General features: G+C 41.3%; 1 protein-coding gene across 2 annotated transcripts in view; it reads right to left on the bottom strand.

Annotated features, from left to right (window-relative positions):
• TMTC1 (transmembrane O-mannosyltransferase targeting cadherins 1) overlaps positions 1-26,344 on the bottom strand; it is a gene marked incomplete at its 5' end in the record, with an annotated part of 153,432 nt that overhangs the window by 77,180 nt on the left and 49,908 nt on the right. For both annotated transcript variants that reach the window (XM_083858670.1, XM_083858671.1), the window contains 3 exons: positions 952-1,141; positions 12,436-12,539; positions 13,535-13,616. In XM_083858670.1, coding sequence (XP_083714796.1) covers positions 952-1,141; positions 12,436-12,539; positions 13,535-13,616 — 376 coding nt within the window. The remainder of the gene's footprint in view (positions 1-951; positions 1,142-12,435; positions 12,540-13,534; positions 13,617-26,344) is intronic.

Here is a 26,344-nt window from a genome sequence, read left to right as displayed (position 1 = left end):
TCTGCAGTCTCAAACTGTTTGGTTCATTTTTTGTCTCTTATCAGGAGCACAGGGAAGACCGCCAGGGTAGACTGAAAACGTACATGACCTGCACATTTTAGCATAACACAAGTATTAAAAACCTGACATCCTTAAACTATGCTTTTCAGTCATACATACATTTAAAGAAGATAAATTTTTGTACTATTTCCAAAGTGACTACTATCACCTCTCCTAAAGAAGGTTCCACAACTCAACTGAAAGAGAAACAGCCTGTAACTCCCTATGATCCACAAAAAAAAAAACAAAAAACAAAACTTTCCATGGAAGTGCATATCTGCCTTCTGACAAGGCTTGTACAACCTCACTTTCATTTCTGCAATATGATTAATGGTACCTCTGAAATGCTGAACTGGGAAGTATGGCTTACCAACTATATTATTTATGCTAAAGAACAATTTCCAGGTCATTTCCGATTTCCCACATTTCATTACACTGCTGACAAAAAAAAAATCTTCTCCTCAAGATGTATCAAAGATGTACTGTAAAACCCAATGTTTGGGTTTTAGAAGCATAGCAAAAGTGCAAACAGAAGAATCAATTTTATTTTCAAAAGGCTCTGCAGATGACAGTACCCAGTCCTGTTCGAAGTAAGTGACAAAAAGCCTAATGACTATGGGAGAGGCAGAGATGCTTAACTTCAGTGAGGTTTGGATCATTAACAATAATTGAATGCTGGAGTCTGGGTCAAGTTCTGCCCTCAAATCAGACCAATTAAAAACTGAGACATTCAGCTAGAGAGACATTTTCATCAGTTGAGCTTGCCTGCATTAGTTATTACTGGTATGGGTTTTCACCTCACTCCAACGCATTCCAGAGGAAACCATGTGCCTACTAACCATTTCATCTGAAGATGAGGAAAAAGAACTTTTTTTTTCTTTTTATATTGTATTCCATGGCTTTTGGTGTTACCTTGAATGCAGCAATGCAGTGTAGGCTGAGTAATGTCATCACCAGCACCAGGAACACTGTGGCTAAGTTCCTGACATCCCAGATGGACTCGACCAAAGGGATGCTGCCAACCTGCCAGTCGTAGCACAGGGTGATAGGTGCCAGCAGGAGCCACACATTGAACGCCAGAAGGTAGGAATAAGTTAAAAACCTGCAAATGAAAATAGGTAATACATAGAATGACTGCCAGCACAGGAAACGTTTTCCTTTGGTATATCCCGCATAACACACAGGAGGAGGAAACAGCAAAAAAACCTAATCAACAACACTGCACCAACAGGCAGCACTACACCTCTCTGTCAATAGAGATGCTACCATAGGTGAGGGGCACTTCAAGGCAATTTGAAGAAATAATATAAGATCAGTAATACTTACATGGTTTCTATGCACCAGCCTTTTGAAGACTAACAGAACTTCAACTCCTATTTGAATGCTAAATTTCTGAAATTACTTTCTGCCAGCTTAAACAATAAATGAGTAACTACGCAGGTACATACACACATATTGAACTTTTACCCAGTTCACTGCATCACTGCTGCGATACAAAATATCCTCCTAGCTGGGTTTAACTTACAATTTAGGATTTCTTCTACCTGCACAACATGGAGGAATTAAAGTCAGACCCTTCTCTCTTTTCTCTTTGCAAATCAAGGCACAAGGAGAAAATACAGACAAAAGGAGGGACACGGTGATTCTTAGCTGATCCCATTGCAGTTTCTTAGGGCTGGGGCCAGACTGCATGAGATGTGCACAGAAGTGATGGGAAAATAGGGATTTCAAATTGTTGTAATCTTCAATAATTGTTACATTCAGTAGAGAGGAAATTAATGGGGAATGGAAATGGGGAGCATGCTGCCCTCTGGGAAGTATACAGGGCTTTTAAAGGGCTGAAAAAGAACAGCAGGGGTGCCACTAGGTTAAAAAAACCGAAAAACAAAACAAAACAAAACAAAACAAAACAAAACAAACAAAAAAACACAAACAAACGAACAAAATTTAAAAATACAAACAAACAAAAAAAACCCCACAAAACACCACAAAACAAACAAAAAAAATCAAACCAACATCCCTCTCTGCCCCAGGCTTTTGCTTCTTGGCATCTACTTGCCAAAAAGTGCATCTAAAGTTGAAATACTTTCAAGTGCAAGAGACTGCAGATTAATTATTCCAGTAATCATGAAGTTAACCAAGTAAAATTGTGACAGCCTTCAAAGAGACAAACCTATCCTTGGCTTCCAAATGGAAAAGTCGACATTTTACACAGCACCAAAAACAGCAAATACTCAAAAAAAGGAAAGAATTACATTCTATCCTGCATAGGATTTTTTCTATCTCAGCCTGCTTTGGCATCTGTTATCACACACAGTTGCTATGGTATCTTGCAGGTTTATTAAAACGGTAACAAAAGATGGCAGAAATGTCAAGGTATGTAGACAGAGGATTGTCTCACTTGCCACTTACAAATATGCCCCTTTGTGGTCAAAATGCAGCCCCTTACAACAGCACTTACAACATAAGATTTGTGGCAGAATGGCAAGGCATTGAAGCACTGACTCCAGGCAGGAAGTTCCCAGATGGGTGTTGGGCCCTAAATTTCTGTGAAAACATATTTAAATAACTACAAAGTTAGGATATCAGTTTCTCTTCTCATCCAAAAAACAAACATCTCCAGCTGCACAGTGACACAAAAGCAAGGAGGCTTACTGAGCTGGAGTGTTTCACTGTAAACACTCGCAGAGGCACATTCCCATTTTCCCACAGATCCTTCTAAACTCCCAATTCTGGAGAGTAGAATATTCCCACATTTTTAAGGTTTTCAGCCATTTGATACACTTCTCCTCCATCCTCCCCATTTTCCTCACCTTCCCCACCCTGAGGTACTAAACAAAAGGGAAAGAAAGAAAGAAAATCCATCTTCTCTTAACAAAGGTAGCAATTAAAAAGCCAATTCCTATTTAAGAGCACATCCCTCAAAAATACAACCTAATTTTGCTCAAACAATTCTTAAAATTTTGATTGTTCACTCTTTCTAAAGAAACACATGTGTTTTCTAGTCACCAACCCAATCTCTTCTGGTGCACATTACAGAGAAACATAGCAACACAAAATCTGGTGAGACTTAATCACACCAAGGCACTCACTCATGACATTATGTGTAGCCTGACCCACCTCTGTTCAGCCACAAAAAAAACCAGACTTCTCCATCGACTTCAACACATCAGCTCAGAAAAGGCTGCCAGGATTCATTTACAGCTACTTACTTCAAAGCCAAACTGAGATCCATTTCTGGCTTTATTGTTAAAACAAAAGCATGTCTATTTCGATGAATCTGAATAATGTCATGGCATATGATATTGTTATTACAAATGTGTATATTTGACAGGTTTTCCAGAAGCACTGTGTTAGTTTTGCACTTGATGCTTTAGGAGAGCCCAGTTTTTGGTTTTTGGAGGAAGTGTCTTTTTATGCCCTGGCATATTAACATTTTCAATAGACATCACAATATTCATAGAAGTTTGTATGCAAACCACAACACACACCAGAAAACCCTCCCCTGCTTACTCAGACTGGGCTGCTGGGTAGAAAGGAACAAGATGACACTTGGGATCATTGCAAACTGCAGCATTGCAGTTAAGGACAGACTAGCTGCTTTCCTGCATCTTCATTGCTAAGGCAGGATCTGATATATCCTTACACAACACAGAATAAATAAACAGTTTGCTGCCATAATAACTTTAGTCCACTTAAGCGGTATTCAGAGTAGCCAGAGCAGTGTGAGTTAATGCATTTCTGCTGGAAAGGTAGGACAAGCTGCTGTTGAAGATGGGAAAACAACTCCAGGCCCCTCACTAATCAGGACAGGTTTGTAAACAAGTGTCTATTTCCAAGTGCTTGTGAGGTTTCAGTTTTCCTTGGGAGCCATGTGCACAAGGTGCTGCCAGAGGTGGCTCCCAAAGGAGGAGCACAATTGGTCCATTCCGGTATGGCAATAATTAGTCTTTAAATACTCTCTTCCAACAGCAGGGATATATTTTAAAGCCTGTGATAATCACTACCACCTCTGTACAGTCAATTGGTTGGCCTCTGCAGATACCTACTGGAGACCCCTTGGCCACATCTCCTGGCCGAGCCTAGGTCCCCCACAGAAGACACATGTGACATTAGCAGTCATGGTAACCAAGATCCATGAAGGCACTGCCTTGTAGTAAAGCATCCCGCACACCCCCAGCAGGTGTTTCTGATTAGGGAAAGAGTTTCAGTTTATCTTTAGACATTTTAGGAAGTTTAACTAGAAAGTTCTGTTTTTCCTCATAGTAATTGGCTCAGTGCCAGCACAGGAACAAACTGCAAGGGCTAGACCCTCAGAGAATGATACATCTATACCTGGTTTATAAGACTCTGGCCAGGTGTTAATCTGTATCACTGGCTGACTTTTGGAGGCATTTGTAAGCAGCAACAAAGCTTTGAGCAGGCTCTGAGTCAAGCAAGAGTTTGGATATGCCTTCAGCATTGGTAACCTGTCCTTGAACATGATGGATGGCTGTATAAAACAAAGCAATTGTAAACTATTGCTATTTTAGTGTAGTGGTGTGGCTTTGGTTTTATCAGTTTTATGTATGTGTTTGTTCCTTGTTTTATATTGTTTTTTGTAACTTGTAATGGTTTGCCCCATGTCACCCATGTTTAACCTTCTTGGTTTTACCCCAACCCCAGTTATATATCAATCATAAGTTATACAGCCTGTGGGTCTTGTCTGTCACTTTGGGGTCTCTCCCAAAAGTCTGGAAAGTTCCAGTAAGGACCCAAAGTGATTGGACAAGACTACAGGTATCTCCCCACTCGAGTTATTGATTTGTTACAATGTGTGTCATTTACCTTCAGAGCCACACCCCCATGATCCCTGATTTGTCCTCAGTTAAACCCAACCCTGAGTTCCTCCCCCCAATAAAAGATGTTACTTTAGGGGGTTTCCTGCTCTTTTTTCCCACTGCTTTTGCTGAGGGGTGTCTGCTAAGGCAGATACCCTGATGAATAAAGCCAGCAGTTAACCCTGAACAGCCTCCCTCTTTCTTTCCTGCTGTTGTCGCTTCACTCCTTCGGGCAAACAAGAACTCATAGGGATCGGTGAGGTTCATCCTGCTACCAAGCTGTACCCTTTACTGTCAAGATGTCAGGGCTGGCCGAGGCAGAGAGACAAGACACGTCTACATTTTAGGTACAAGGAACAGAAAAATAACAGGATGCTAATAATAGTTATTGATAATCCAGTGCTGCTTTTTATTTATGGCTCTCAAAAGCATATGATATTCTTTCACATCTATGCGGCTCTCATATCACAAGCCTAAGGAGAAATCTAAACACAGGAGAAAGTTTGCAAGAAACCTCTTACCAAAGCTGACACCTCAAGGAGCTAATTTGCAAATTTTGAAGACTTGAAAGATTCTGAAATCACTCCAGGAGCTAGTTACACTTCAGCAACCTATCTGCAAATGGCAACAGGAGTATTTTCTTTTAATTAGTTGACTGAGTGAATTACATTTTAAATTAAGGATCTTCTTGATATTGCTTCTGGTGTCTGCTGGAATTCCGACAAGAAAAGTTCCTGCCTATAGCATCTCCTACTCTCTTAGTTAATCCCATGAAAATGAGTGTATTACTGGCAAGGTTACTGGAAGATTCTGCCTCTTAATTGGCAAACAGTTTTCCTCCACGCCAATTAACAGCATTTGCATTACAGCAAATTCTTTATTTGCAAATTGAACATGGAAATCCAAGTTTCAGTGGGTATCAAGTGTTCTTTTCACTTCTCATCATCTCAAAAAAACAGTTCCTTCTGTAGGTAGCCAGTGTTGTCATAGCAATCCAGTTTGTTTAGTTTTCTATTCTTTTAGTTTCCATGTCCTGTTGCATGCTTTGAGATAAAAACAGGATGACTCCGATCTAGAACTTGTTGCAGAAAACAACGATCTGAACTGATTGTTTCTGCTGCAAAAATGAACGCAAAGGGTACTACTCAAAGCCATAACAATATGACAGGAAAATACTTGGGGAATTGTCTGTTACCCACTGCTGTAATAGAGACCAATGAGCTCGGAAAAGCCCTCATCTCAGCTCTGCCAAACCCAGGCAACCAGAGCACAAGGAATGTGAGACTAGGTTAAAAAAATACAAGATTTATGGAAATTTGAGGCATTTCCGGTCTTTTCTGATTTTGGAGCAGTTTAAGCTTTCTCCCCACAGCAGCGAGGGACTGGTTTTAGCCCTCTTTCTAAAGCTGTGCTACAAGAGTGATCACAAAGCTCTCACCATGCCCCACCAAAGCTGCATAGAAAAGTGGGGGCCAGTGATCCTGTTTTTCCCAAGTGCATACTGTGCTGCAACCTACTAGTCACCCAGTTCTGGGACAGCCCATCCCACGACCTGCACACTGCCAGGCACTCAGGGAGGTTTCAGTTCTCTATAAGCGTCAAAGGAGCTTTTTTATTAGCGAAAAGAGCTTCTCATTTGTATTAACAGCTGAACTGATTTCAGCTCAAGGCTCTCTTCATCCTCTTACAAAGCCCTAAACCCAAGTGTGTTTGACAAGTAACTTCACAATAATGTCCTCCTAGGATACATGTGGCTACAATTATAGCCAGGTGGTGGTATTTCAGATATTGTCTTCAAATTGTATATATTTACACTCCCCCTAGGGAACTCCCAGTCCAGTCATACCTTCCCACACAAGTTTATTTTTCTGCTCTGTATGTTGTCAGCCTAAACATTTTCTTTTAAGAGTCTGAGAAGAAAAAAATTCCCACTGTCTATCTAGCTCATTCAGAGATAGTGGAGTAAATTACACAAACAAGCAGCAAATTCCACTTAACATCCAAATGTGAGTCTAAATTAGACAGAAAATACTTGTAACTAGAAAAGTACCTGTGTATTCCCTTTCATCAAACCTTTTCCATTTAGGGAAAAGAGCTCTCAATCAGCAGAGGACAGGAGCAGGAAAGATAGGGATAAACTGAGAGCTGCTGCTTAATGAATAGCAAGGTAGCTCCTCTGGAAGGTGGGCTTGTGTGCACCAGGGACATGGGGAAAAGCAGACTGTGTTGTCTTCTATAGCTACAGAGCCTGAAGAGCTTTAATCTGGTGAATGACTCTGTCTCAGTTGTTTCAACTCTGTGGCTAATAATCTGAAAAGTACTGAATTCTTTAAGAGTAAAGACTTTGAAAGAGCCTGTGAGTTTCCAGTGAAACCTAAGCCTCCTGTCAGAATCTCAGTGCTGGAAAACCTGGGATTGATCTCACTCTGTTTTCCCTCTACAAACCCCTGTGTGCTGTGGGTGAGGACATGCCTTGTGATCACATCTGATCCTCATCTCTCACTGACAGCAGCACATTCCTAAGCCATGCAGCCCAAATTCCCCAGCAGTGGACAACTGCTTCAGAAGAGGATCACTGAGGCAGCAGAAGATGAAGGGTTCTGTGGACAGCCACTGAGATCCTCAAGAAATTAAAAAACAGACCTCATAAACTCGCTGGGATAATGTTTCTGAAAATGGCTCATAGTATCCCAGAACATTATCCACTCAATGCTGGTGAGAGCCAAGGGATGTTCTGGGCACACTTTGCTTCAGAGACTGGCCAGTCTCTACTCGTTCTGTGTAGGAGTATTTTGGAAAGCAAAATGCATGGCCTGTAGGAGTCAATGGCCTCTGCTTTGTCTGCAGCCTCTCTACTCCATATGCAGATTCTGTCAGGGAAGACTTGTTGTGTAACCAGAACTTGCAGCAAGCACCATTGCCCATTAAAATGCCTATCAAATCCCAGAGTAGCACTACCAGGGTCTATTCATCACACCAAGAACATTTGTATGAGAGATATGCTGAAATATTTCATATGGCTCTGGGAGCAGCACCACCTTCTCTGCAGGCCTTTGCTTTGGAGCACCACCTTCCAGCCAGGCCTTCTTCCAACACCCCTTGAAATAGAGACTACAGTTTACACTTAATGTATGGGCTGTCTGGCCCCTGGGTAGGCATGAGAGCAATTTTTGCTAACACTGTTGTTCTCTCTTTTGTTAGAAGTGATCCCTGAATGCTGGGTGCCTGCAGAGATTACACATGGGGCTGAATTTAAACACCTTTGAGCACACGATAGAAAGCACTGACAAACCAGTGCAGAACTTCACCATTCAGGTAGTGTGTGCAAGTCTGGCTGATTAAGAGCTGATATTTTCAGTGGTCTATTTTAAAGCTATTTTCTAGCCTGAGGTCCATGAAAACTCCATATCAAAGTAGTTGCTACACTTGACTTCTATTTCCTTGGCAGAACTGGCTGGCACAGGGACCCATTTTCCTAACACAGGTCCATGGTTTGCCGCTTGGTAGTTCATTCCCTTTGAAGTTACAACTGGGATGATTAAATGCATTGCTCAGAAAACAGTCCTAAATCTCTGTGAAAAGGATTATGTGCCAGTTTTTATGTATAAGCACTTCTTCAGCTTTCTGCAGCACTGAATTCTCATTTACCTGATTGAAACACAAAGCAATACAGAAAGCCAGCTTACAGAGAGAGCAGTTCAATCACAGGACAATGTTATCTCAAGGCAGTCCAAATAGAAATGCATTAACTATTTATGGAAGCACCACAAATAACCTGCCTCACACCCAGGGTGATCAGCCACCAGTGATCACAAGGCAAATGCCAGCAGAAATTAATATAACTTGGCTCCTAAATACATAGTCTTTTAAAAAACAGACTTTTAGTTAAAAATTAGAGGTAAGATTTAATCTGTTTCACACAACTTGAGACATGCTGCACAATGGATTTTTCCCTTGTCCAGCCACAGTGTCGGTAATAAAATCTGTTTATCCAGAGGCCTCCTACTTCTTTCCCCTCAATAATGGCAGAAGGAAAAAACATTGCGCAAAACATCTGAAGCATGTCAGCCCTCCACTCAACACCCTCCTAACTCTGAAGCTGCACTTTTGGTACACTGTTTAACATAAAGGTGGGTAGCCCTCAAAACCTTTCTAGTTGCATTCTCCCTCAAATTCTGTCTGATACAAGCAAGAATGTTAGAACGATGGTTTGGGATTGGTTTTCCTATCTCAAATACTGCTTACCCATAGCAGATTTTGAGATCAAAGTCTGCGTTCTTTAAGGTAAGGCCAATGGAGACAGTACATCCTGCAGTGCACAACAGCCTGGATGGACAGGCTTTCACGGCAGGGCTTAAGAATAGCAGGATGCCCAACACCTTTATTTCTGCCTCCACTGCGGAAGGCAATGACAGACACATCTCATCTTCTCAGACCACCTTTGCCAAGCAACACAATGAAGGCCATGGAAATATGGCTCTCTTTTGAGGTATTTGGGAATATCACTTGTAATTTTAACAACAGTAATTTAGTGAACATGCTGAACAAATGACTGTTTTAGAAGACTGAAAAACTGTCATTATTTCCACATATTACCTCCTCCAGTTGTTAAATAAATCATTATCTGTCTGCTTTAATTTAAACATTTGTGTTGTCCCAGATTGGAGACAAGTTACACAGAATACATAGGCATTTTCTAGGGCCAAACTGAGCCACATCAAAGGTCTATCCAGCAGTGACCAAAAGTCAATGCCAAGTAAAGCACATATGATAATTTTTCCTAGCTGGGGAGTTAGATGAGTTAGTGTTTCTGGGTTGGATGTGGTTCTTTCATATTTAGTAGCCTGGATTTCTTATTTCAACTTGGCAAATCTCTCTTTGAGCCTGCATAAACATTCAGCACACTCCTGGTGTCCTGCAGGAAGAAGCTCCCCAGCTCAGATACCTGTTGCAAGCCACTTCCTTCGCTTGTTTGTAACCTGTCTTCTCTTAGATTCATTTGATACACCCCAAGTTCTACATGTCCCCCTCCTCCACACCATCATGGATGCATAAACCTCTCACATCCTCAGTCCTGTAATGTATGCTATATCAGCTCTAAGGGATCACAAATTCTGATCTCACAAATCACTGCTTTTTCAACCCCCTAACTTACACCTACCCCTAATGTTAGCCCCAAATAAACCCTGCAAAAGTTACAATGCTCCATTGGGTTCATCCTGTGTCAGCTGAGACCTCAGCTCCAGATCTAACTTCAGGAATTTCACAAAGACTGCCACACACTTCCAACCTACTGTTTCCCTTTTTTATTCCACTGTTATCAGCCTTCCTTCTAGTCCCACAGAGCTGGCCAAGTCTTAGAAAAATTTTCAACTCTGTTGAAAGCCATAACATTTACCCTGGCTAGACACGCACAAAAACCACATTTCCAGCTCAAATAAAGACAACTCCTTGAAAACAGAAAACTCCCATTTGTGACCTAAATGATCTTGATTCAGAGTTACAAAACAACTTGCCCACTGCCTGAGACTAGCCCTTGCTTCAACTACAATAATGGGGTCACTAATCACTTTAAGAGCACTACCCAAAACTGATCTTTCTTTTAGTTTCTGGTCTGGACACCAAACTTAGCTCTTCCACTGCCTTCTTCCAAACTCAACCCAACTTGCGGTTAACATCTTGGCTTCAGTGGTCTATCTAATTTCTGCCTTCAAAACCTAGTTAAAAGCTTCCTACACCAGCTCTTCACATGCTACTGCAGCTGTCCACAGTTGAAGAACACACAGTACTTAGGAGCTTCTCTGAAGTTGGACAGTAAACACAAACACTTCTGTGGCCCTCCTCTGGACTCACTCCAACAGGCCCACGTATTTCCTGTGCTAAGGACCCCAGAGCTGGATGCAGTGTGCCAGGAGGGTTCTCACATGAGCAGAGTAGAGGGGCAGAACCATTTTCCTCGACCTTCCTGGAAACTACACCTACACCACTTGAACCTTGCTAGCTCCACCTGACATCCCAGTCCTGCACTTAGAATGACTAGCACAATGCCAGTTCAGCAGCAGTAGCTTCAGCTCTGACCATGGCAAGATAAAGTCTCAGGTGAGAGCTGTATTTGAGTCTGACAGAAAAAGAAGGAAAAGGTTTGTTGCGAAGGTTGGGGCTGTGGTCAGAGAGTGCATCATTGGCTGTCAGTTCAGAGGTAGTCACTGGGTCTCAGTGTCACCTGCAGGACTGACACTGAGACCTGCTGAAAGGATGGATTTCCTGAATGGAAGATAAAGCCTTCTGGATAAATTGGCTAAAATGAGCATTAAGATCAAGCTCAGCAGAAGAATTGGGATAATTAAAAGGTTTTAGAATCCCTTCAGAACAGTAATAGTGCTTTTTACTGGAATGGATTTCCTTAATTACGTTTGAAGTAGGTAGGTGTTTCTGGATGCAGGTGAAGCCAGGGCTGCTGCTGGAGCCAAGTGGGGACCTCAGCCAGCAGCACTCTGACTTGTTTTTCCTAAGGCTGTTAATAAAATCCACAGTGCCAGTGGTAAAAATAGTCACTGTTTCATACACCAAGAATGACTTAACTTTTGGATTTAGAAAACCCTCTCCTGTCATTACACGAGGCAAAAAGACAAACACACAAAAGAACATATGCAGCACAGAAGAGATAACTGAAATTAGGCCAGGATAATTTGTGACTCAGTGACCCCCATCTCTGCATAAACATATCAAAAAGGTACAGCAGCAAATCCTTCATGCTGTGCTGCACTGAGTCTGGTATTAGTAACTCCACTAGAAACAAACATGTTCAGAGCTTTCCAAACAAGACAATGTGCTTCCTGGAAGCACTTTCAGCCTTGATAGCAATAGGGGCTGTTACCACTTATCATAAAGGTTCCCCAAACAAGATCCAGTCCAATTCTATAGCAGATGTTGCATAAGGATTGCTTGATCTTAACCTATATCTCAACTGCAATTTCACTGTTGGAATGAAGAGCCAGCAAGGCTAGTACTGACACATAGGACAATTGATCCCATTTTCATTTGAGACATCAGGAAATTCCTCCAGAAGGCTCCAAAGTGTCTTTCAGTAGCTAAACAGAGCAAACACTCCTGCACATGGCCCCTCCACCTTCACTGCTCAGTCACTGATATTACACCAAGAGGCATGGCCACCCCCTTTTTATACAAACTTCAGCTGAAGCCAAAACTCTGAATGCTACCATCCCGTACCTCAGGAGCAGCCAGTTTTAAGATTACAGATTATGCCTCAGTTACTGGGCTTTCTAGTCCCGTGCTCAGGCAACTGAACTATACTCTTTGGACTTTGCATAAAAAGAAACACACATTTTTCAGTATAAAAGAACGTGTAATACAACCCTAGTGAACCTGCAATGTGCTTTGAGGTTCATATAGCTCTGGCTGCTTTCTATTCCAGGCAGAGTCATACCAAGAAATAATTTAGTTAAGACAACAAAACAAGTTTTTTTCATTGTCATCTGTAAGCCATTTTAGTGTAGGAAAATGTAACATCAAGTCCACACCTTTCAAAACTTTTGTTTGACTGCTGTAATCATACCTCGTCAGTAAATACGGTGAGAATGAGGCTGGATTGTCCTGTTCAGAAAACATTGGCATGGAACCTCCCATTATCCAGAGGCGGAAATACAACACGAGGATCACCTTCAAGGAAGAACATCTCAGTTAGCAATACACTACTAAGAAGAGCTAAAACCTCCAGCAAATGTTTTGTTGTGATAGCTCTCCATGCTGTGCAAAGCGAGTCAGATCAGCAGTTTAGGCAAAATTCAAGTTTGCCACCTTAGACAGGGTGACAAATCTGCCAACCCTCAGCACAGAGAGCACACGGTGACTCTGTGTCCCTCTTCCATGTCTACATTACGGACAGCAACTGACGCATCTCAGTACCCACCACAAAGGCAGCACTCTGAAGGACAATACTGTCACTCCGCTGCAGTATAGATTGCAGAATTTTGCTATTGACCTCTACCTAAATACAGAGGGGAAAATCATGGGTGATGTCTTAAAAGTTCTTATCATTTATCCATGCTGGCATAGGTGTAAGGACAAGATGCATTGGTGCTTCTCATGCTACGCAATCCTAATTCCTGGAAGGATTTTTGCAAGCTGTCACTCCCTCACCTTCCTGGTAACCCCTTGTCAAAGGACAAGCAAGGGGATCTGGCTCCTGGAGCAGCACAAGGAGCTGCACACTCAGAACATTCTCATGGAAGTTCTTGTTTTCTCCTCTGCAACATGCTGAGTCCAGCATGGAGCACATGAAGCAGCAGTTTTTCTTATAACTCTTACTGAGCCCTGCATTGGCATTAACAGCACGGCACTGACAAGGCAGCCCAGTGCCACAGAGTCCCATGTATTCAGGGCAGGAAATACCTGCAGATGATTACACGGTTGCAAGGGCAACCACTATAAATTAAAAGAAGGTTTGAAGTGAAAACACAGTAATATTCTTGTTTCTGCCCAGTTGAATTTTTCGAGACTAATTCCAAAGCCTAACCTCGTATTAAGATCTACCATCTGAGCTTTCTGAGGTTTTTGGGATACCGCTATGTATCTTAAATACATATCCCATATACACTATGTGTTCATTCCCATCAAATACATAGAAATACATGGTCAAGTCCATTCATACTTACGTAGCTTATCACCAAAGTAGCTCTCTTCAAAAAAGGCCTCGCAGTATACAAGAAATTCTGGTTGTTATTTGCAGTCAGATAGCTGAAATATAAGGAAACAAATGATTGTTTAAGTACTTTGGAACGCTAACTCATTTTTCAAATGGAGAAAAATGTGTACATCGATTTAACTACCCTAAATGCAATAATACTGACATCACTGCTACTCTTCAAAGGTCTGTACACATAAATAAAATATTGAGACTAGTTCAAGCAATACACACTATAATACATTGCAGTTTTGCCATCAAAATCTGGTTTTAGTGTGTTTGTTGGTTTGCTTTTTGTTCTTTGGGGTTTTTTTTAATCTCCAATTAACCCCTAAAGCTGCAGAAAAATCCTAGGTGTATTTCAGTGAGATTGCTGTCTTCAGACTCCCAGAAGTCTACACAGACATATTTTTAAAAGGTCACCCAAAGAGAGCAATTTAATTTTAGATCATGATTAAAATGCAAAAATTCCTTGTTCCCAGCTCTCTGCTCAGTCTCTAAAGAAAAAAATAACTATCTAACAGAACTGATTCTAAGCATTTTTTGGGAGCATATTCTGCACGCTTAAGTTTCATCCCAAGTCTGCTGACAAAGTGCTATGATAATTAATTTCACAGAGGCAAACACACAGGTGACTTACTGTTGTAGGAATGTTCATAAAACCCTTCCTGTTTCTCAATGAGTAAAATAAGACACTATTTGGAGCCAAAAATATGCATTTATTTTAATATAGAGTAGAAGCACTTGCCAAAGTCTAAGGAACTTTCTTAATATAACAAACAGTGCCATATCCATGACATTAATTTCATGATAATTCCATTTCTATTGAACCTTACAGATGTTCCATCATTGTAATAAAGCAATGGCAAAAAGAAATACAGAAGAGACAACAGGAATATTTTAAGCATATAGTAGGTAAAAAACTACTGGAAAAAATGACAACTTATTTTAAGTTATAAATATCAAGTAAACAAAATAAATTCAGAAGGAAAACATTTGCAGGTTCTTCTGTATAACATACAGTCACTATCAGGATACTCTATTTAAGTGATTTACAAAAACTGCAGTTTGTATTGCAACACCTTCAAGCAAGCTACCTTTCCAAGCATGAAATTCTCATATGTTCCTCCTGTGAACATTGAGCTTATAAAAAACGCATCTTATTTCCTCCCCAAATTCCTTAAGACAGTCTATCACCTGATTGCTTCCACTCTTCAAGTCTTGGGAAAAAAAAGACTGAAGCACTTCCTAATGCAGCCAAGAGTCTTTAATACCTGAGGTTTTGTTCAAATTTTCTATAGTAGGAAGTTTGCACGCCTGGTCACCATGGCAAGATGAAGAAAATATTACACTGCAGGAAAAAAAAGCACCAGGGCAAAGCCAGCAGGAAACAGAGGCAGCATTTACGAAGATGAAATGAATACATCTGGATGCTCTGTAGAAAGGAACTGCTCTTCAGAAACTTCCCCTAAGTGCCATGCTAAAACTAAGGAACTAAACCACACAGTGTAAAGCAAGCCAGACAACTTTCAGTACTTTTCAGTACTTATTGTGAAATGTTGACATTCAAGCACCAAACCTGACTTAAATGTCAGACTAGTCTTCAAGGGCTGAGCACCTCAAAGTGCAAAGTTTCTTGAGTTCCCACTGATTTTAATCAGGCTGCAGCAAGTACAAGGGAGATGAAACTAAGCCCTCAGCTTTGTCTCCCCATGAAAGGTCAGGTTGGCCTTCAAGTACCCAGCATGGCGTGACTCCAAAACTCATTGGAACCAAAGGGAAAGCCTCTCACTGACTTTAACAGCATTTGGGTCAAACCCCAGGCTTTTGTCCCCTACTGGAACTCTTTATGAAATTCAACCCCCTTGTGATTTGCAGCAGGAAGTGTTTGTTGCATTTTGTTTACATTTTTATGTGTGAAGAGAGCAGATCCCTCTATTCATCACACTGACTCTTTTCAAGAACCTGTTTTCACTCGCTTTTAATTCTCTGCAACACATTAGACTGGAATTTTCCATTACAAATGTTTGCTTTAGGTAGAATTTTTCTGGGAAAAGACCAACTAGAACATTTCAGCTCTTTCTCCAAGGCTTCAATTACAGAGGAGCATTTTTACCAGTGTCAAGAAGTCTGCCAACTTCATCCTTGAGAAGCAGCATCACCTTGCACCAGTGACCCAAAACTTGTGAGGTGGCCATCATCTCCAGGCCGTGTGTTTTCCCTCCTCCAGAGGGCAAAATAAATAGTTCAATTAAAAAGTGAAACTTTTCCATTTTGGCAAAGCTGCTGTGCTGACATCTGTCTGGAAACCGTAAAAGATAACACGGTTTAATGCTCAGCAAGCTTGCTCTCCACCCATCAGATCAACCTGCAGGATGCATAAATGGACAGGTCCCATTCAATGCCTCAAAGCTTTAGAAGAACCATGCAGTTTTCCAGAGCATCCTCCTGGGCTACCACTTGTGTCAGGGAAGGTAGCCAGTAAAGCATCTTGCATCTGCTGCAGGTGAAAGAACAACACACAGTTTGTGTATTAAAACCAAATGAACTGCAAACAGGACATGGATGAGGAAGTTTGCTAAGTATCAGTGATACACGGTATGTAAAATGCAGTAGCTTTTTCCATGTAAAATCTCAGCTTGCAAACATATTACACTGAACTTCGCTCAGACAACCTTAAGATCAGCCAAAGCTTTCCACTTTGTCTTTAGCTAGGAGAGGCAAAGAAATTACTATTTTAACAGTTAAACTGTTTTATACCCCTTTTAACAGCTGTCTTGTAAAAAATCGTTTACAGGTCAGATTTCCAATCTCTTCAAGCTGCCTCTGTTGAGGCATCCCTCTGTTCACGGAAACCCCTCCCTATCACCTACTCCACCCCTACCAGCACAACTGCAGTGCCAAAAACATGCCAAAACACACACGTGCATTCACTCCCACATGAGAAGGGGTGTGGGACAAAGTTAAGGAAAGCATGCTGATGGTAGCACCACACAGCAATATGCTACTTGCAGTGTATGTGAACATTTCAAGGTGTGGGTCCTCCAGATCTTTCTAAACAGATTATAAAATTAAAGGAGAAAATCCAGACTGTCAGGTTTGCTAAACAAGTGCAAAAGAGCCCATTTGGGCAGAGGTTCCATTTCTGATTCATGCCAGCTTTCCCACAAAGCAACCCATCATGTAATTGCCTGCTTGCTATCTTTTAAAAGCTTTTCAGGAATACCTCCCAAAGCAACCAGAATCACAACAAACAATAAATCCAAGAAAAGCTTAATAATGCAAGGACTTCTCTCATGCAGTCTAAGCAGAGGCCAAGACAGGTATTTGGCAGTCCCCGCTCATTGAAAAGCACAGCTCATCATCAGGGTACTCCGAGGTTTTATAATTGAAGACAGCAGGGTAGGTGGCCCAGTAAAATTCAATATGGTGCAGTTTAGAGGAACATACACTTCGCTGATTCCAGATGGACTCTGGGTTAATCAAAGCAAACTTCTCTAAGAAGCAGGCAGCTTTTTTGATTTGGCTGTGCCATTGGAGGCACCTCGAGCTTACAGAACTGTGTGGGGCAGCTACTCAGCTGCTGTTCATTGCCATGGCTCTGTGAGCTATTGCAGACCCCTGCTGGAAACAGGTTTATCACCCACACCGCAGCTAACTCAGCTCTGGCATAAAACGTGAGCTTACTCTATGCTCTCTTTGAAGGCTTTCTCAAGGGAAGCGAATATTAAGATCTACGATGGACTCTCCATCAGGAATGTCTAAAAGACCAATATAAGCATGCAGCAGAACAAGTGTTGGTATATCAAGAGATTGTTTTGGCCAGGTTACTTCACTCTGAGAGCATCACTGTTCTCATTTATATTCTTCTTAGGAAATAGATCCAGCTCCCAGCAACCACCAGAGTTTTGAACTAGCAGTTTCAAACCTCTAATACTACAGAAAGATATTGGAAGGATGAATAAAAAAGCAAGTCTGTTCTCTTATTCCTAATTATTCGTAACAGTAAGACACCTCTAATGAAGAATATTTTTTAACTTAGAAGGGGCTATTTTAAGTGCATGTCAAAGCTTCAGGTCATTGATAGATGCACACCTAATCCTAACTCATCTTGACAGATTCCCCTGCTGAGAATAAACAAGTTTTACAGGAGCCATATTCTGTCTATACAGACCACCTTACCTTTCCTACTTAAAGAAGACTTCATTATCTTCTGTCCAGACAGCTGCACTTTATATTGGAGAAGTATCTTTACCACCTAGCTCAGCCTATAGTCTTTTTTGAGGACAGCCCTTGAAAAGAAAGTGTGTGTTTGCAATATCCCAGGGAGAAAACAAGAATAAAAATCCATCATGGAGCAAAAAGAACTCAATTTTGAAAAAAAATCAACATATTCTACCACATCTGGATATTTAACTTGCTTAAAGTACTTGTCAATTCAGGCAAATAAAGTGTCAATCATAGCTGCAGGTTTTGCAAGGGAGAAGAAAAGCTCTCCTGTTTTTTTCTTTATGAGTAGCCCTGACCTTCCCCACAGCATGTGTGTGGCATCCTTGCTCCTTATCTCCTTGGAGAGCCTTAAACCCCAGCTACCACTACCCACGCAGACAGACCTAGATGCATAAACACACAAACAGGAGCAGTTTTACAGGCTCTTTTGGGAGCCATGGAGAGGTTTTATGAAAGTCACAACTGTTTTAACTCATTTTCACTGATAATGTCATGCATTCTTTTATACATTTTCAATTGTGACTGTATTTGGAATTCTTGCTGTTTATTGGCTTTTTGGGGAAAGCAAGGGCAGGGCACACACAGCAGAAAAGGTGATCCCACTCATGGCTTTTCCTTATTCTCTTAGGCGGTACATACTTCATTCTGTGTGGGATGAAAGTAGAAGAAGAAAACTGTAAGGAACAGGAAGAGGAGGAGAGAGGCATAGTAAGGGATCGGGAATAGGAAGAGAATAAAGGAAAATAGCAAAACGCACTTAACAGATCAAAGATGTGACCAAGAACAGGAAAAAGGGTTTCTCTTCATACCAGACATTCCACTGATGTTAGGAGGAGATAAAGTGGAGGAAGGCTAACAGGAAAAATAAGACCTCGCCAAAGTATGGCCACCAGATCCGCCAGATCTCAGGAAACCAAAGCATCAAGCCTGCAGTTTAAAGCTTCCATCGATTTCAGCCATTTTATTTCCTCTGCATCACACACACCTGAGACATAGGCTCATTTTTCCCTGCCCTAGCCCAGTGAAGGGCTCCTATAGGCATATTTCAAGAAACTACACTATAGGCAGTGCTGATAGTAGCTTTGGCTGCTCCCCACATTGAGCTACAAAGCCCTATTTGCAGCTGCTTGTGCTTTTGACAAGCTTTATTCATTCAGGCTGAAAATGTTCTCTTCCAGGAGTTTACATTAAGCTGAAGCTGTTCTCTTCCTCAAAAGTATCAGGTAAAACACTTCAGCTTTACCTGAAAAAGCAATTGGAGAGATTTGCCCATGTTGATGAAGTTCTGAAACTACCTTATTGGGAAAACTCAGTGGTTCCAGTTTGGAGCAGGGATTTGTTGTTCAGTAGTGGGACTGCAGAGATGCTGCTGGTTTTGATTTCAGTGACAACTGACTCTTCCTGGGCACATGACAAGCCACTGGGAAAAGATCGGTATTTGCAATGCTCACGAGACATCTGTAGCAATTCCCCAATGTCTCCAGCCCTACCAAACCATCTGTAAAGGAACAGCATCAGACTCTCCCTGCATTGCTCCTGCAGAGCCATTGAGACAGGAGACTCTCTCCTGCAATGCCTGTATCCAGGCTGGAGACCACTTGCTTGGACTGCAGAGGGCTGAAAACATGTGTATGAAGAGGAGGCTATGTGAGAGTATGTGTTACAAGGAAGAGATGGAATAAAGGGAGAAGAAAGGAAGGCAGGCAGAGAGGGAATGGAAGGGGAAAAAGATGAGTTAGGAAAATATATATGGCAATATTCAGACCTCTGCTGCTGTCAGAGATCCAGTGGCAGTATCCAAAAAATCTGCTACCCCTGGAGCTACATTCACTTGGTGTCCCTAGTGAGCACTCAGAAGCTGGACTGAAGCACAGGAAAACCCCTGCTTTCCCCAGAGCAGCTCCGCTTGCAAAAGCAGCTGTACTTTCCCTGAACCAGCCTAGCAGGCCCAGATGAACCCAAAACCACAGAGGACTCCAACAGACTGACTGCTGCCTTTGTGGCTGTGCAGGGAAGGTCTGGCAGTACTGGAATACAGCCACCCCCAAAGTACAGCACCACATCCATGGACCACACTCATGCTGCATGCCCAGGCTCGCACAGGCAGGGATCACAAGGTCTGCACGGTATCTAAAACACTCCTTAATCACAAAAAAGCTATCTTACCTGACAGCTTTTATGTGAAGAAAAGAGGAGGTTATCCTCTTCTCATGCACAAGACTCAGTTATCCTGAGTGTAAATTACTGAGCTGTCCCTGGGAATCAAGTGTCCCAGTAAAAATTAACGAGCAAGCCATAGAAGATGTGGAAGCCTGCTGCCTTGCTTTGATGCTCTCTGTAAAGGGTTTCATGTCACCAAACACACACTAATCCAACTAGTCTGTTAATTTACAGAAGAATCATGGTAGCTTTAGCATTATATATGTCCAAATAGGAAATTAACTTTTTGCTGTTGTCTTTGACAAGGATACCAATAAGCAAACTTTAAAAAGAAAAACAACCAACGAACTAAAAAAAAGCAGAGAAAGGGCACAGAAATTAGTGTCTGTGAGACTGTCCCTAGTTTTGGTTATCCTCCTTTCTACTCCATGCATAATCCCTAAAAATGGGATAGGCACTGATGAGAAGCATAGAGGTAGATAAGAGTCAGCTGGTCCCAATCCCAAACCTGAAACAACTTTTTAAGGAATTTAAAACATTTTACTGGTACAGAGTTTGACTTGAGGAGGGAGGGGAAGAAAGAAAACTTTCACAGGCAAAGCTGCTCTCAATCAGGGCAAATGTTCAGTTGGGTTTTTTCCTTAAATATATTTGCTCAACTGAATTATATTTTGTAAGTCATCACTTGGGGTCAGGTCATCCCAAAAAAAAAACGCCTTTGGATATGTTTGGAGGGGCACATAATGTTTCAGTTGTGAGCATTTCTGGTAAATCAGGTAGAAGGGGTAAGCAAAAGTCTGGTTTCAGAAGGAAATTTGGGCACAATTTGCAAAGAAATGCAGGGAGAAGATCACCTGAACCACTGTGAAATGTAGCCTGAAGAATATTGCTTTATTTCAAAACCTACTTGTTTAGAGTTTTTTTAAATTCTTACATAATTTACTTGTAATATGAAACTACCTGTAAAATGCAATTTAAATTCATATTTTGCACTTAATTGAGGAGGGGGTGTTGCAAGTACGACGCGAAAGAATGACAGTCACCAGCAGTCAGGTTGTGAAGTGAGCAGGGAAAAAAGAAGTTTATTATGATTTGGGGTTTAAATAGGATTTGGAATTTGATCAAGGATTGGGAGACGAGAGGAACACTCCTTTGACTTCAGTGGTCAAACCAGCAGTTCAAGACAGAGAGGAATGCAAAAACAATCTACTTTTGTTTATGTTAAATGCATCAGAAACTCCAGTAGAATTATGTAAACAAGATCAGAAGGCTGAAAATTAGAGCGACAGAGGGGGGCAAAATCAGGCATCCACAATTTGATTCCTTGAGATATCAGGATGAAAAGAGAAGCAGTCATCACACTGCTTTGTTGGGGGAGGAGAACTGTGGACCTTCAGGACAGTAAAACAAAGTGTGCATGGGGAGACTGGTCCCTTTTCCAAAAACTTTTCCCATCCTTCAGCTACTTTAAACACAGCTTACTGCATGTCAGTACCAAATACTTCAGGAAGAAGGTATTTCCTTTCCAGAAAACTCTTAATCTGACATTTTCTCTACCCTGTCCCTTTGCTTCTGTCAGATTAAATAAAGCAATCCGTAAATATGCCAAAACCAGCTCTAAATACAAAATAAATGGTAAAAAACTGCAACGTCCCTCACTCTTTTCTCTTAGGAAAAAGTCTGCTATTTTTAACATCCTCAAAAATAGCTTGTTCTTTTTAAACATGGATGGCATGACTCTGTTAGCAATATAGTGAAGAATCAAAATAACATTCTTCAGAGCTGATACCCCTTCAGAGAAACTTTTTGATGTTTGCAATCAAATGCAACTCAATGCCAAAGTTATACCGCAACACAGAGAGAATCTGAAAGAAAACAATTCAAAAATTGTCAGCCATTTACTTCTTTTGTCAGCAGCCCTGTAAATAAGTTGTGCCTGTGCTATTACTGTTGGCATAAAATACCAAACACTGTACTTCCAACAACTTTTATCTCTGTTGCTTTTCCATACAAACATCTAAAATCTTTAAATTCTTCAAATTAAAAGTGGACTGGTTCTTTCATCACATACATTTGTGGTTCAATTATGATAGGGTTCATCTGTGAAAAATAAAAATTAAAATCTGCAATAGCCGGTAAAGATTAGTGGCTGACTTTAAATGGATTTCCTCTGCAAAGCTATTTTTTATATCTCATCTAAACAGATAATAAATGGTAAAAGCCAAAAAGCACATCAATAAAAAAATAATTCTGAAACTTGGCAGAATTATAAAAATAATTACGTTATATCCTATTTTGACCATGATTCAGTCTCATCCATTGCTAGAAAAATAAAACCACAAATCTTCCAGTCTTCTTTAAGTCACTAAGACATAGTCACTTTGAATGCATTGGCAACTTCCAAAAAAATAAGCAGAAGCAAGAAAACAACACCATTTTGTAGTCTCCATTTCCACAGTAGTGGGCTTAAATTCTGAAATTTGAAAGCCTGGCAAGGATGAAAGATCCTGCATATTTTCTCACAAAAGTTTATGGAATATTGCACTCAGCCAAAAATATAAGCAGCTTCTGCCTTGGGGATTTTGCCACAGCCTTTAACACATCCCCAAACTTTTGCAGGATCGGGCTGGAGCTGCCAGTGAATAACCACACCTTCTCATCCAAGAGCCTCTGTCACAGGCACCCCACGCCAGGAGCACATCACCCACGTGGCTAGAGGGAAAACACACTGGGAACTTTGTTCAAGGCTTGTTACCTTCCAATGCTGCAGCAAAACCTGTCCAGAGACTCTTGCCTGATTTACTCACAGGAAACAGGAATTTGCATTAAATTAAGAGATTCTTTTTCTTTATTTGCTCTCTTTTATTGTTTGCACTGCATATGTTTGATGCTATCATTAAACACAAAAAATAGCCCTTGTTGAATAACTAAGAGAAAAGTACCAATCAGCATGGATAAAATTGCCAACCAAGAAAGATAGAGATCTGCCGTAATTTCTATATTTGAGTTATTGATTAAATGTAACATCCATAAAGCAGCCATCAGAATTGTTAGTCCACAAACATTCCTAGAGAAATAAAGACTTATTCCAAGTGCCAATCACATACACTCCTGTGTAGTGGTGTGGTTTTGGTTTTATCAGTTTTATGTATGTATTTGTTCCTTGTATTAAATTAATTTTTGTAAGTTATAATGGTTTGCCCCATGTCACCCATGTTCCACCCTTATTGGTTTCACCTCAACCCCAGTTATATGTCAGTCATAAGTCATCCAGCCCCTGAGTCTTGTCTGTCACTTTGGGGTCTCTCCCAAAAGTTTGGAAAGCTCTGGTAAGTACCCCAAGTGATTGGACAAGAGTTCAGCTGTCTCCCCACCCGAGTTATTGATTGGTTACAATGTATGTCATTTACCTAGAGAGCCATGCCCCTTTGGCCCCTGATTTGTCCCCAGTTAAACCCAACCCTGAGTTCCTCCCCCCAATAAAAGGTGTTGCATTCAGGGGTTTCCGCTGTTTTTTTCCTCTCGCTTTCCCCTCCGGTGCTTCTGCTGAGGGGTGTCTGCTGGGGCAGACACCCTGATGAATAAAGCCAGCAGTTAACCCAGAACAGCCGCCTCTTTTTTCCTGCTGTCGTTGCTTCACTCCTTCAAGCAAGAAAGAACTCACAGGGGTCAGTGAGGTTCATCCTGCTACCGAGCCGTACCCTTCTCTGTCGAGGTGTCAGGGCTAGCCGAGGCAAAGACAAGACACCTCTGCACTCCTGTGGTTATAATGCAATTAAAGAAGTAAAAGATCCAATATACCTACAAGCCAGACAAAAACAAATCATGGGAAGCTGAACTGGGGAGTAAAAACCAAGGTAAGATTTTAAAACGTAATTAAAAAATGGGAAATGTCAATGCAGACTTGATGTTTGTAAGTCACTGAAAAAACTCCCAGGTTATAGGTATATGTATTATTTATACTCAAGCAAAAGGGCTCTTCTCCAAAACATGTCTCAGGGCAGGAGGTTGCTGCAGTGTTTTCTGAGGAACAGAGAAGCAGTGGAGTGGAGTTTACCTAAGTGGCTGCTGCCAGTCAAAGCTTTCTCCAGAAAGCACCAGCTCACCCAAGTGCACTTTACTTGAGCAAAGCTATTTTGTCTGCTTTGGTTTTGTTTCCTCGAACTGATAGCTCAGGTCTATGATGGAGAGGACAGAAAAGGGCACTTTTCACAAGAGCCAGAAAGAAACGGACTTTACAAGATGGATGGAGCGAAACAAGGCAAAGCCTTGATGAACATATTGTGCTTCAGGCAACTTAAAACTCACATTACAAGAATCACTATAAATTGTCAGCATGAATTTAAACTCTTGCCCAAACCATACGTGCTGCATTATTTTATGGGCTGCTCACCTCAGGGACAAACAAAAGCTCTGCAGATCTCAGCAGTACAGATTACACAGCAATAAAGCCCTGCTCCCTTTTTTTTTTGTTATTGAGAGGTTTTTAACTCTAATGATCTTGTTTTAGAGCCCTGAGCAGGTCCAGGAGTCCCTCCCTTTGCAAACAGCCACCTGACAGCACACCAGAGCAGCTGTCTCCAGAATTAGGACAGAGACATCGAAACACAGAGAGGCAAATTGATCTGATCAATCTCTCAGAGAGTTGAAAAGCACAGAGTCCTCAGAGACCTTTATTATTTCACTCTGCAATGAAAGGGCCTGGAAGTAAACTACAGAGAGCCAGTTTTATAACCTGGGAGGTAAATGATTATAGAACATTATAGAACAGTAGCAGTTCAGAGATCTTCCAGCTGGTTTAAATTATTTGGCTTCCTTTACAAACATATTGAAAGGGGGAAAAAAGGAAAACTTCTGAAGATCAGCCATGAGTGCTGTAGGTGCCCCATGAAGCAGAGTTACCAATTTATTCTCAAGCATTTTATGTAGAGATGAGAATAAAGAGGGGAAGGAAGAGTACAGAGGGAGAAAGGAGGTTACTGCATCCATTTGCAGATATGGATTAAGGAATACCCATACACAAATGAGCAAAATAGAGTGCTCCTGACCACCCTGAACTCCACTGACCACAGCAGGCAAACACTCAGGTATAAATTTGTATTTCCCCAGGAAAGTGCTGAACTGACCCAACTCTGCCAACTCAGTTCAAAAGGTAACTTTTGCTTCTGAGGGAAGTACCAGCAATTCCCAAAAATACTCAAAGAGAAGAGGAGCTAATTCTTTGCCTCCTTCATTTGGTTTTCCTGTATTATTACACAAGCTTAGCTATTGTATATGCCATACAGATGGTTTTGCAGGGAAGCAGTAACATATCTAAAATGCCTGGAGAGGAAAGAAGTGTTTGTTTCAGTTGAAACTTTTCAGTTATTTCAAGCCAGATATACAAATAGCCTTGCCAGCCCCACACTGCATTTTCTTAAGCTCCACAAGAAAAAATACATGGAGTTGCACTGACCAGCCTTCAGCAACCCAGGCTGGTAGGAACAAGAAGGAACATCTTAACAGCTTCCTTCTTCTATTCTACGCCTGGAAGAAGTGTGACTGTTACTGAATCCAGCTCTTTTTCTACATTTCTTATTTAGACAATGTCCAAAATAGAAACAAAACATGTCATTCTCTCAGAAATCCTTTCTTTCCTTTTCATTTTGCATTTTGGGAGGGAGAGGGGTTTGCAGATGGTTAGGGCTAATAAAAACCAGTGACATTTAAGCAAAGCCTTCTAGGATGTCCAGGTGTTTGGGGTTTTTTTCACTGGGATGAATCTAATAAATTAATTCTCATCTTGCTAGGAGTCAACAGGAATTTGCTCATGTTCTCTCCTTCCTCCAAGGTCAGCAGGCCATCCTCTGCTTTGGTTCTTTGCCCTCTGCACCCTGTGCCTGTCCCTGGGCACAGAGCGAGCCTGATGGCCAACTGTGGGGTTGGACCTGATGCAAACATGATCAGGATCCCGTGTCTGCCCCTCCAGTAACATCTGCAGAAAAGGGACTGTGTTGTACCATTTCACCTCTTGCCTCAGCCAAACATCTCCCAGTCACACACAAGATCACTTTAAAAATCAAATGTGCCAGACCCCTCATTTCTTTCCATTTCTCTTTCTCTCTTGCTGATTTGTCTTCCTGACTCTGCAAGGCCAGATCTGATAAAAATAATACCAACATCCAGCAAGTCATGGTAAAGGAAGTCAAACCCCTACATACTCCTATTCCACTCTCACTTCTGTCAACAGCTGATTCTTGCTGACTTCACAGCAGGAACCATAACTTCTTTCCCCTTCTTTTTTTTTTTTTTTTTTTTTTTTTTTTTTTTTTTTTTTTCCAAATAACTATTGATAGAGAGCCAGCACTTGATGAAGAATGAGACAATCCCACCAGGTGCTATCTATCAGTGT

Source organism: Zosterops lateralis (assembly GCF_965231275.1).
Source record: "Zosterops lateralis genome assembly, chromosome: 4".
NCBI lineage: Eukaryota > Metazoa > Chordata > Aves > Passeriformes > Zosteropidae > Zosterops > Zosterops lateralis.
This window is presented reverse-complemented; position numbering and strand designations above follow the sequence as displayed.